This window comes from Leuciscus leuciscus, assembly GCF_965113295.1.
Source record: "Leuciscus leuciscus genome assembly, chromosome: 9".
Taxonomy (NCBI): domain Eukaryota; kingdom Metazoa; phylum Chordata; class Actinopteri; order Cypriniformes; family Leuciscidae; genus Leuciscus; species Leuciscus leuciscus.
This window is the reverse complement of record NC_138733.1, coordinates 15,852,323-15,864,543: the sequence shown is the minus strand read 5'-3', so window position 1 is coordinate 15,864,543 and position 12,221 is coordinate 15,852,323. Positions and strand designations below refer to the sequence as shown.

The 12,221-nt window shown below is 36.4% G+C and overlaps 1 protein-coding gene across 1 annotated transcript; it reads right to left on the bottom strand.

Annotated features, from left to right (window-relative positions):
* Positions 1-1,254: 1,254 nt before the first annotated feature.
* On the bottom strand, positions 1,255-10,760 carry camkk1b (calcium/calmodulin-dependent protein kinase kinase 1, alpha b). The gene is made up of 17 exons (XM_082179506.1): positions 10,265-10,760; positions 8,273-8,617; positions 7,660-7,707; positions 7,484-7,537; positions 7,282-7,333; positions 7,047-7,180; positions 6,902-6,938; positions 6,790-6,811; positions 6,608-6,696; positions 6,311-6,510; positions 6,171-6,224; positions 6,003-6,076; positions 4,645-4,732; positions 4,420-4,548; positions 2,681-2,778; positions 1,521-1,547; positions 1,255-1,409 (listed from the first exon to the last, which is right to left on the bottom strand). Exons 2-17 carry the CDS (start codon positions 8,516-8,518, stop codon positions 1,337-1,339), a joined length of 1,425 nt encoding a protein of 474 aa, XP_082035632.1. The 5' UTR covers positions 8,519-8,617; positions 10,265-10,760; the 3' UTR covers positions 1,255-1,336.
* Positions 10,761-12,221: the final 1,461 nt, after the last annotated feature.

The window sequence follows — 12,221 nt, the reverse complement described above, 5'->3', positions numbered from 1 at the left end:
AGTCCAAATGTATACCCCGAGTTACGCACACATGCATCAACCAATAGTTTATTTGGCCACAAGAGTTTATTTAAATGAAATTGTTTTATTATAATGATGGGCCATATATCAGACCAGGTCTTTTGCGTCAGTCTAAAATGTCAGCTGAACAATAAAGTTAATTAGTGGTAGGCCTACTACTGCTATTACTAACTGCCATATTATTCTTCTACTGGGCTGAAACTCAGATGGTGTGGTGTGGATAAAATCCCATAGACTTTCATTTAAACTGAAGTGCACAAGCAACCGCCGAGACCCCAGCAATGCCTAAACACCCTAGTAACCGCATAGCAAAGCACACTTGCCAACAACCATTATCATTTTCTTCAGAAAATCTAGTTAATATAAATGCTCTTTCACAGATAAAAACACTTAGCCTATGTTTGATATAATTAAGTTCTTAATACAACCTGAAATTGCAGTTGTAATGAAATAAAGACCATTGCTCATTTGTGGACTGTGGAAGTGGGGTCATCATAACATTAAAGAGAATCAACAGTGAACTTCACTATATGTTGACACATGGGCCATAATGGAGCTCTTATCCTGATATACAATCTCCCTTACACAGTTATTCTGAAAAAGAGTGACGCACAGAGTCCCTGGGGTTTGTGTTGCTAATCAGAGAACAACCTCATGGAGGCACAAGAGGACTTTTATAGTGATTACTAATAGTGCACACTAAAGGAGCCTAGGGGCCTATAATTAGGATATATGTGTGTGTGTGTGTGTGTGTGTGTGTGTGTGTGTGTGTGTGTGTGTATGTATGTACTGTATGTAGTAGTAGTAAAGTAGTTTTGTCAAGGAAAGAAAAACAAACTCACAATTGGTGCAAAATAAAAATTTGTAACGTTCCAGCTACACAAACTACAGACACAGTATAACTGCAAGAGCTCAAAATGACAATAAGACAGCATAAAGACCTTTTATATAACACATAGACTTCTATTCATCTCATACAAAGTTTTGCTGATTTCCACTGCACAGCAAAGTCATCACTGCTGCTGCCATATTATATACTAATGTCAAATGCACGGATATCTTTTTAAATATGCATTTAAATCTAAATCTCTTTAAATTTGGCACTTAAATGCAATGAAACACAAATATTACTCTACAAAAAAGTACTTATTACCAGATTCAGCATTATATTTATTTTAAAGGTACCTCAAAACCATTACATCGTGCTGTCCAGTATATAGGATTTTGTTTCCAAAAAAAAAAAATTGCAATGCAGATTGGAACGAAGTAGCCTAATCACACAACTGGACCAATCTGACAAATGATCTGAGCAAATTCACGAAAAAGCTTCATCCTCAATAAGGTTTTCCAACTCCCCCTCTCTGCTCCCGTTATTGTTACTCCCTCTGCTGTTGAAGACACACACCATCAAAAAATGAATATGTAGTACAAACACACAATCAAACATGAGCATTAAGTTTGAAATACTAAAATTAGCAGTGAGGTCTATTGTGTAATACCTTAAAGGGCGAAACAGTGACATATCCCTGCAGAATTTATGGAGAGAAATAAGAGCATCATATCAGTAGGCCCGTTTCCATTAAAGATTTGCACAAAACTTTTGCAATTTTTTCTAAATATTGATAAAAAAAGATTGCGAAATGACAGCGTTTCCATTAACCGATGTTATGCAACTAAAAGGTAATTTTTTCCTCTCGCGATAAGTCATTCCAAAAATCATGGCAACGGACATTGGTAAGTCTATATATAGGCTATCAAAGCCACGTAGCCTACCGCACTAGACATTATTATTATTATTAATGGAAGGAAACGTAGGCGTGTTATCCAAGCATTAATGGCAAGGAAAGACCCTTATACTGTGAGCGGCACATATGAGGTGTTTCTGGGTTTTTCTCACTTATTTCTGCTCCGAGGTCTTGATTGTGGCATTTCTTTGAGGTTTAGAATCCAGTAGCTCTGTCATTCTTTTGTCTTATATGAATTTAATAAATAACTCTGTCTCGTATTCTGTCTAAAGTATGGGTTACCATACTTGGCCGTCATGTGTTACTTTCACTTCACTTTCACTTAAAAAAACAAAAAAAAAAACAAAAAAAAAACCAAGGGGCAGTCATGGCCTAGTGGTTAGGGAGTTGAACTGGTAACCCAAAGGTTGCTGGTTTGATTCCAGAACCGGTGGGAAATGACTGAGGTGCCCTTGAGCAAGGCACCTAACCCCTAATCGCTCCCTGGGCGCCACACAAAGGCTGCCCGCTGCTCTGGGTGTGTGTATCCACGTTTGCAGTGTGTGTGTGTTAACTACTCACTACTCTGCTCCTAATGTGTGTGCATTAACTTGGATGGGTTAAATGCAGAGGTCAAATTCCAAGTATGGGTTACCATACTTGGCCGTCACTTTCACTTCAAACACACCGCACCTGCTAAGTCAGGTGACTGTAAATGCGCAAAAATTTCCATTGCAGGTTTGCGAAATATTCCTTTTTCGAATTGCCTGAAAAACCACCTCATGCGAGCGTAAAAGTTTTCGCGAAATTGACGTGTTTCCATTGGGCGTATTTTCAATTCGCAATTTAAAGGGTAATGGAAACGCGGCTAGTGTCACAGGTATTCTGAGGACCAGCATACAGTAGGAAGCGATGACATGCAGTGGTGGACTTACGCGAGCAGACCTCCAGGGGCGGACATGGACCTGTTCTGCCTGCGGCCCTCAAAAGGGTTACCGAAGGAGCGCTTCCGCAGCATGGATTTCACCAGGATCTTAAAACAAAGTGCAAAACAAATTTTAGATGTGCATTGTAAAACATGTTATTAATAACTACACATATTTACATTACAGAACCACAAGTGGGACTTTTTGGTCCACCAAGTGGGACTTTTTGGTCCACAAAATGGGACTTTTGAGCAACAGATTTACTTTGAATCTGCATGTATATACACCAAGCGTTAACTTCCTTGAAGGCGGGTACTCTGTTGAAGTTTAAAACTATTGGATCTGCCCAGAACCACTCTGGATCTGTCATAACCAATCACTAACGTTTGGTCGTGACGTAACCCTACAACTCAAACTAGCGCACGACCTCAACGTCATCGTTCTAAGCCACTCCCTCTGCTCGCTGATTGGACCGGTAAAAATTTGGCCGGAGAAAACCCACGAATATACCGCAAACCCAGACGGAGTACTGAAGGAAAATGAAAATTGAGCGGAAGTACGAAGGAGGGCGGAGCCAGGCTATTATGGTATAGGCCCCTGGTCGGATTTGTAAGGTTTTGTCAACTCTAAACCTACTCTGAAACTCAGACCCTGTTTACACCTGGTATTAAGATGCGCTTTGGTCAATCAGATCAAAAGTAGACGAGGGAGACACATTCCCGTTTACACCTGGTGTTTTAATCCATCTCTTTTGTCCACTTTCAACCACTTTTGTCCTGATTTCTTCGAGGGAAGAATCTATGCAATTTACATATGAACGCGCACGGAGACTGAGAGCATCAGCTTTAGTTTCTGCTCTGACAGCCGCAAGACCTGTTAGAAATCAGGAATATTGAGACAACATTGTGTTTGGCATGTTTTTCGTCTTCAAACCAAACTTGGGTCTCCAGCCGACAAAGTTTAAATCCCGTCTGGCTAGCGCTTCCCATAATATTTACGCATTAGGTCAGTATGCGGAGAGCAGGAAGTATTTTGTGGCTGTTCGAACACATTTGACCACATGAGTATTCACACTACAAAAGCAATCCGGTTGAATGTGTTTTCGACTACCTCTGGAAGTGGTCGAAAGTGGACAAGCTCAAGTTTACACCTGTATTTAGCGTCATCCACTTGTTATACGATCGACCAAAACGCATCTTAAAACCAGGTGTAAACAGGGCCTCAGAGTTTGTTCAGGTAGTTTCAATCAACAGGCCAATTGGCTTCTGTCATGTTTGCTTCTGTGTGCAATGTGCTCCCCTGTCTAGTGTCTTGACTCCATCCTCCTCATTACCTGATTATTAGTTCAATTACCCCACATGTCCTCCCTCGTTATCCTCCTCATTTGCTTCCCAATTTATTCTCTGTCTTGTGCCAGGACGTCGTATGATGTGCCTTGCCTCACCTCGCCACTAGACTGTTTTCTCCCTGCTGTTGTTTTGTTTTACTCTGAATAAAAGCCCATCAGTCCTCACCTCCTCCCTCAAACACTAAAACCTGACGCTTTTTTTCTTCTGTTTTTACTGTATTTTTGCTTAAATAAAAGAGACTTCTTTCAAAAGCATGCAGCATGAATAAAACTTTAATTTATAGCATTATTGGTTTGCCAACTTGATAGATGGCTAAATCAGAAATTTTGTCAAATAATTTTGAATACATTTGTGTGTTTAAAGTAACTTTTCCTTGTTTTTTCCCTCAGACGTACTCACCACAGCAGACAGGCTGGGAACTAGTTTGACAGAGTTCTGCACCTCCTCCTCAGTGACCTCCACCACTGTGCAGTGCTCCTCCTCCAGGGGCAGGAGATCCGTGCCATCCAGCGTCACCCATGGGTGCAACTGCCCGCAGAGACCAGATTACACAGAGTAATACTGTAATATTGTAAAAAGTAGTACATTTTAAAATTCTTCAGCAATCTTTTATTATGATTTTACCTTTATTTCTGGAATTGTGATTCTAGTTTCTGGGGCTTTGTCCAGCATTCTGGTAATGAGCTCCTTCAACCCGTCACTGATCACAGGCCTGTGTAAATAATACAAAAATAATTACATGGGCTGTTTCAAACGAACTGAGTAAATAAGCGCGACTTAACCTTACAATAACCTATGAGTGTCTAAGAATGGATCTCCACTATATATCGATCTATTCTCCAAACCACCTATCCTACCAAAAAAAAAAAAAAAAACTTTTACATTGTTACAGAACATTTCTATTTCAAAGAAATGCTTGGCTTCTGAAATTTCTATTCATCAAAGAATTATGAAAAAAAAAAAAAACTGTTACGGTTTTCACAAAACGGTTACGCAGCACAACTGTTGTCAACATTGACAATAATAAGAAATGTTTCTTAAAGCAGATCAGCATATTAGAATGATTTCTGAAGGATCATGTGACACTGAAGACTGGAGTAATGATGCTGAAAATTCAGCTTTGCATCACTGGAATAAATCACATTTTAAAATGTATTCAAATAGAAAAGTGTTATTTTGAATTGTAATATTTTTTCACAATATTACTGATTTTACTGTATTTTGGATTACATAAATGCAACCTTTTTATGTAGAGATATAAAATGATAACTTTTAAGTACATATAGTAATGTATTGGAAAGCTATATATATCTACTAAGCAATAAGAGGCTATGCTATATTATGAATAAAATCTTGGCTATATAATATAATAAAAACATTAAGGATTACATTAAAACAATTTTGAAGCATTTTCATTAAGTGCCACTCTTCCACAAGAAGATACATGTAAACTTGAAACACTGTATTGACAAATAAGTATCCAGCACCAAAAATATCCATTTTATATATATCAAAAAAAAAAAAGATAACATTTTAGTTCAATTATTCTATGACTGTAGTTAATACAAATACTATTTCTGAATAAATTATAATGGAAGTATGTTTCCGGCATGAAAGCGGTATTTGAGGTAATTGCGACTTGATTCTGATAAAAAATTCATCTTCATCTAAGTTTATATTTAAACATGGAAATGCGAGAAAAAAGTCAGAATTGTGAGAAGTCACAATTACCTTTTTTTTTTTTACTCTGTGGTGAAAACAAGCTTCTATAAATTTGTGACAATGCGTTTTGTCTGACTGCATATTTTCTTATCCTGTTGCTCAAACAGTAGAGCATGGTGCGAACACCAAAGTGGGATTGATTCCCAAGAAGATTTTTTTTTTTAGCTTGAATGCAATGTAAGTCGCTTTGGATAAAAGCGTCTGCCAAATATGTAAATGTATGTAAAATGGTTTATTATCGGTCGGTGTTTGCGACTCACTTGTCTGGGAACCCCACTGCCATAGTCTTGATCTTTCCATGCAGGCCTAAGATGTATTCATCATGAAAAGGACACTGCACAACAAAATATTAACATATTGTATTTGAATAGTTATGTTTGAAAAATAATATTGTATTGTTGTGATAAATACACAGGTAAATGTATTACCTTTCCAAATACGAAACAAAATAGCGTCACTCCCATTGCCCATACGTCCAGAGCCTGAAGCCAATGAGAGTCGATTGTAAATGATAAAGAATCAATGTCTTCACTGTATGTAAACCAGAATATTCTAGAAGTCTTCTAACCTTTCCACTGAATCTCAGGTCCCGATCAGTCAGAGTTTCGGGTGCCATGAAAGCTGGTGTTCCTGCACTGTTTGACAGGAGAGCATCATTCCCCTCAAACTCATTACTGACACCAAAATCTGCTATCTTGATGTGCCCATCATCCCCCAGCAACAGATTTGAGGGTTTGATGTCTCTATGTACGATTTTCTGATAGTGCACTAAAAAATAAAACAAAGATAGCACCAAACCTCAGTTTATAGATGCCATTTGGCAAATACAAGACTATATAAAATACCCTAGACCAGGGAAACTTACAGTATTCAATTCCTAGGATGACATCCCTAAAGTAGAAATGGGCCATTTCTTCTGTTAGCGGACTGTCTGTAGGGACCTCCATCACTGGACTAGGGTCAGGTGAAACAAATTATGAGAGAAAAATCTAACTACGGAAAAATTGAATAACAGTGTGGCTGTGACCTGTAGGTAAAAATACTCACCCTTTAGGTACCAACTCAAAGACTGAGAAAAGGACACAAAGAATAATTAGAAAAACAGATCAAAGAGTAAAAAGCAAAGTCGTCTATATCGCTGACTGACAGAATTACTCACCCATGTGCAAGTTATCCTCAGCTGGGTCATCAAGAACCTTCAGTTAAATATCACAGGACAGATACAGTTATACTTTATAGCAAGTAACTACTATTTGACTTGTATAGTGAAACATTCTCTAAGAAACAGTACAGATCTAACTCACCTCAACTAATTTAACAACATTAAGATGGTCAAGTTTCTTCAAAATAGCGACTTCTTTATATAATTTGTCCAAAAGGCCAGAATGCTTTAAAAGATTCTCTTGTGATCCACTGGATTCTCTGGAAGGACGTCGCCCTACACAACCATCACAAGTTACTATTAATGTTCTGCAGACTTGAGACAAAACTTCAGAAGAAAAAAGTCACAAGTTTAAAATGTAAATGTGTATTGCTTACCTGGGAATCCAAACTGCTTTATTAACCTCTTTTTGGATACCAGCTTCATAGCCTGCAATAAATTATTATATTATATTATTATAAATTATGCCATGTTATTGCAATTTGTAAGAATTTAGTCATTATAATATAACACAATACATATTTTAATAATTACTATATATGTTACAAATGATCATGTTTTGATCACATATTTTCTTACATAATACTGGTCATCATCTTCATTATATGCTAATCTGACCACCCCATATGAACCCTGTGTAAAAAAAAAAAGGAACGTTAAAAATATAACATTTTGTTTATATTTATGCATGTGTGATTTTGCCAACCAATCATAAATATTTAAAATAACTTAGGATTTTAAGTAGAATAACCAACCTTTCCTATCTCACTCTTTAACTTGTACTGGTTTAGCTGGACACAGTCCTGTAGGTAGAAAAGTATGTTTGTTAGGGGTGTCACAATATTGGGATATTTTTTTTTTTTTTTTTACTCATATTTTGTGTGTTAATCATTGGTCAAATAAGAAGAGACACAAAATAAACTTAAAAAATAAAGTTAAAGATTAATGAAAAGTTAAAGCATTGTTTGTTTATTTATTTTCTTCTTGATTTTTCAGTGGTGAATTGTTTTATTTGTTATAAACATATATAACATATGTTTTACAAGAAAATAGCCTACTATTTCAGTCTTTCTACAACAAAACTTCATGTATAATTCAATGCATTACCATTTCTTTGTATGAAATGTACTAGTAATTTCAGAGTAAACTTTGTTTCAAAGATAATCCTACACCAGATTTTTTTCAGTGTGGAAATTGCGATACTATCCTGAATTATTTTGTCCACAATAATCATGTAGTGAAAATCTGATATTGTGCTAGCCCTTGTATAATGAGTTTCAGTACCAATGCCATATTTTGCTGAACATCCTCATTGAAGGTCTGAGGTCAAATATGCTGCAAAAGTCTAAAATCTCATGCCCAACTCACATCACCATCAGAGATAGACACCCGCTTCGATTCAATAGTGGGTCTTCTGGCTATTCGTGGGGTGAAGCCATTCAGAGAACTTGATCGCTCCTGCAGTGACATCTTGCGATCCGAGAGATTGAGGCGATGTGGGGTGGCCCTGCATCCATTTGGAGGGGTCATTCTGTTCATGGCTGCTACCATGTCGGACAGTTCAGCATTATAATCAGGGTCCAGATCCACCCTGTTAGCTGTGTCTGCACTCATGACTGTCCTGTATCAGTCTGAGCTGCTTATAACAAAGTACACATCTCAATGGACATCGCAGAGTCCAGTGTTCTTCAGAAAGTCCACGACAACATCAAACTGTCACAGCAGAAAGAGATGAGAGTTGAGTTTGACAGCAATAACAAGCACACTCACTGCCATTTCACAAGCCCAAACACATTTAAGTGATGCACTGTTCTCTTTACACAACAGAGCTTGTGTTGTTAAACATTCTGAGCCACATCTCAGGGTTAAAGGGGCTATACTGTTTGTAGAATTCAGAAACCCTTGTTATTAGCAATAGCTACCGGTGGCTGTTAAGTGAACTGCAGCCAGCAACTTACTGCTCGTGTTCGCACTCGTGCACACACAAGGCTTGATTTAGCTCTAAGCCCCGATGTACTCACTGCGTTATTTTTAAGTTTTTTTGTTTGTTCTTTGCTTGGAAGTAAAAAGAAGCTGGAAATACCTTTGCAGCGACACACTGTTAACGATCATCTAGAGACGCTGCTGAGAGGGACGTTTATGAATATGTAAATATCTGCTTTCCTCTCAAAAACTAAATAAACACAATAAAAACGGTAAGCAAACAGTAGTTAGGTAAGCATCTGATCGTAGCGATTATGTGGATATGTTTTCACCAGCTCTGCAATTCACAGACATCATGTCGACAGATGAGATTAAAATGAACCTACGTTCTTATGTTAGTTTGATTATAAAGTATATTTGAGACTAGACTGTTTGAATTAATGAGACTGTAGTTTGAATTATTACATTTTCTTTGCATGACAACTTGACATTACAGTAGCCAACAGAATTGCTCTATCTGCAATAAACATTCATTTCGTGTCATTGAACGGAAGTGATGCTTTCGGGAGCGCGCATATTTCTCATCTTTTGAATTTTCCCGGCAAAAACGTCCCGAGTCCTTCACATAAAAATCTGTCTACAGGCTTTCATAGACAACATAGGAAGTCGGGGAATGTCTCGTTTTTTTAAGTTTCGTTATAAGCTCACAACTTCACAAATTGGCAATAAAAAAAGATTGATACATGAAAATGATTACATATAGCTTATTTATGCTATTAATAAAGCACAGAAAAATGGAACACCGCTAAAGAGAATAGCTCACTGTTTTTCTTCTATAAACATGCATAAACAGAGAAAATATATTGTAAAATAGTCTGAATAATGGCTTCAATAATGGGGAGGCACAAACATTTTTGCTAAAATGGTCCAAAACAATAATCAAATGTGTTGTCCTGTCTGATTCATGGACATGGTTATGGTCAACTAAAACCATAAATTTATTTTTTTGTATTATGTATTACTTAAAAAATAAATAAAAAAAAAACATTTTATTTCAGCTAGTTGCCAAAGCAACATTTATTTTCATTTAGTGTAAGTTTAAGTATTAACATAATGAAGACTAAACTATAGACAAAAAACAACAACAAAGACAAAAACAGAAAAATCACTTAAACTAAAATTAAAATTAAAACACAAAATCTTATTCAAAATATTAACTATAATAGGAACTCAATTATACTAAAACAACACAGATTTTCACCCCAATAAAATTCTAAAAACAAAAAAACATACATAAAACATTCAAAACAAATCAGTCTAACCTCATACAATCATATTGGTACAGATATTAATCAACAAATTTAAACAATTTATTATCTTTTATACAAGGTTTCTAGTTTTTTTTTTACAGTATGTATAGGGGTTATAATTACTTACATAGAACAACAAGAAGTTGTACCGCCAGCCATAGTGTTGCATGCTCTTCCGCTCATCAGGCAGAAAACACCTTTGAGTCTCTGAAGCCCGGACGACTCCAGACTGTTTGGGATCACGGAATCAAAGAGGATTAGCTAGCATGGACACATTTACCGTGTACTGTGGCTATATCTGTTCCAAAAGACTGTTTACGGTAACTGGCTGCAGTCAGTGAAAGGACATGAACAACAGCAATGAGCTGAGCTACGTCATGGGGGGCATGTGTGGTAATGCCTGGGTAAGAACCTATGGTGTGAACACCCCAAGTATGACAAGTTATTCCTGTTGCATGGCTAAGTGGCTAAGCGCTTGGATCTCTTGAAGTCAAAGTATAACAGGATAATAAGATTAAAGTGATATAAACTTGAGACAGTTTATCAGGTGGGAACGAAGATCAAGTGTTGCATAACCTCATAAAGGACATGCTACTGGACAGCAAGTTTGTATTTAATCCAAAACAAAGCATTTCAAGCTCTTCAGCATTGTCTGTTCTGCGAGTTTTAGAAGGCATTTATCGTATCCTTAATACTTTCCCCCTTGTTTTGAAAATAATATCAGAAGTGTCATTCTATCAATTGGGCGTCTTTTCCATTTCAAAAAGGTAATATTTACATTTCAAGCTAAATTAATGAAAAGTAATATGTTTGAATATAACTAAATGCAAAGTAACAGGGTTGACAATAACCATGCTGACAGTTTTAGAATTAATTTGGCCATTATTACATTCTGGTCTTATTAGGAAGAGGGTTTTAAAATAACTATTTAGATTGTTTATAGAGAAAATCACTGTAACAGGGTGACAATAAAAAAGTACAAAATTAATTATAAAATGCAACAAAGAGGAAACACTTTATTGTTCTTGCAGCGTTTACTTCTTGAAAGGATGATGATGTCATTATGAGTTTTGTTTATATATAAATTAGGGGAAGATAAAATGGAAACAGAGTTGACTAGTCTTTTAATAATCCATTTCAAGATAATAAATATACTAGTTTTATGTCCTATGTTTTATATTTTTTCCAATCAAATGTGCACATTTGCTAATTTAACAAAGGGGATTTGGAAACGCTTAAATAAATACATAAATATTCTACTGTTTAGATATGAGTTATCTATGTTTCATTCTATGAAACATGTAAATAATGATAAATCTATATCTAATCTATCAATCATAACAGAAAGTAAATGATGTGGGTGTGGGTGATTATTTACACATTTCATAGAATAACTCATATCTAAACAGTCAAAGTAATATTTTCAAACGTGTTTCTAAGGTTTTTGAAAAAATTGTAGAGCTGTCCAAGGTGCTGAAGGCCCACAGAGGTCTTGATTTATGTTTTTGTGCATGGCCTCAACTACATTTCTAAAGTATGTAAGAGAATGTGTAGGACTGTGCTGGTATATGTTGGCTCCAGTGTAAGCTCAGAAATCCCTAGTAACCAGCCGCTCCGGAGCTTGTGATCATATTACAAGATGTACAAATGCACCATGACCTCAGAGCATCAGTGGCTCAAGTCCTGGGTGTGAGGCAGCATCTTTATAAATGGGCTGCAATGTCTCATGAAGGGGATTCAATGCTCCATTTGGACTATCTCAAGTGTTTGAACACGGCTCAGCTTCTGGAGCTCCTGGAAGACGAGGAAAGGATGCGAGAAACTGTCAGGATCAATTCAAAGGTACCAAACAAGTGCACAGTCAAGAATGCTGAATCTGTTTTATATTTTTGGGGGGTGATTTTATTATTAAATAATAATAATAATAATATAATATAGTAATTTATATGATATAAATGAAATAATAAAAAAATGGTATTTATTTAATAAATAAAGCACTCCAAAAAGATTTTAAAAAGTAAAAAACGAAAGAAGATTTGTACATTGTACATGACTTGCTTGATCTGAAGGACTTGCCTGCAGTT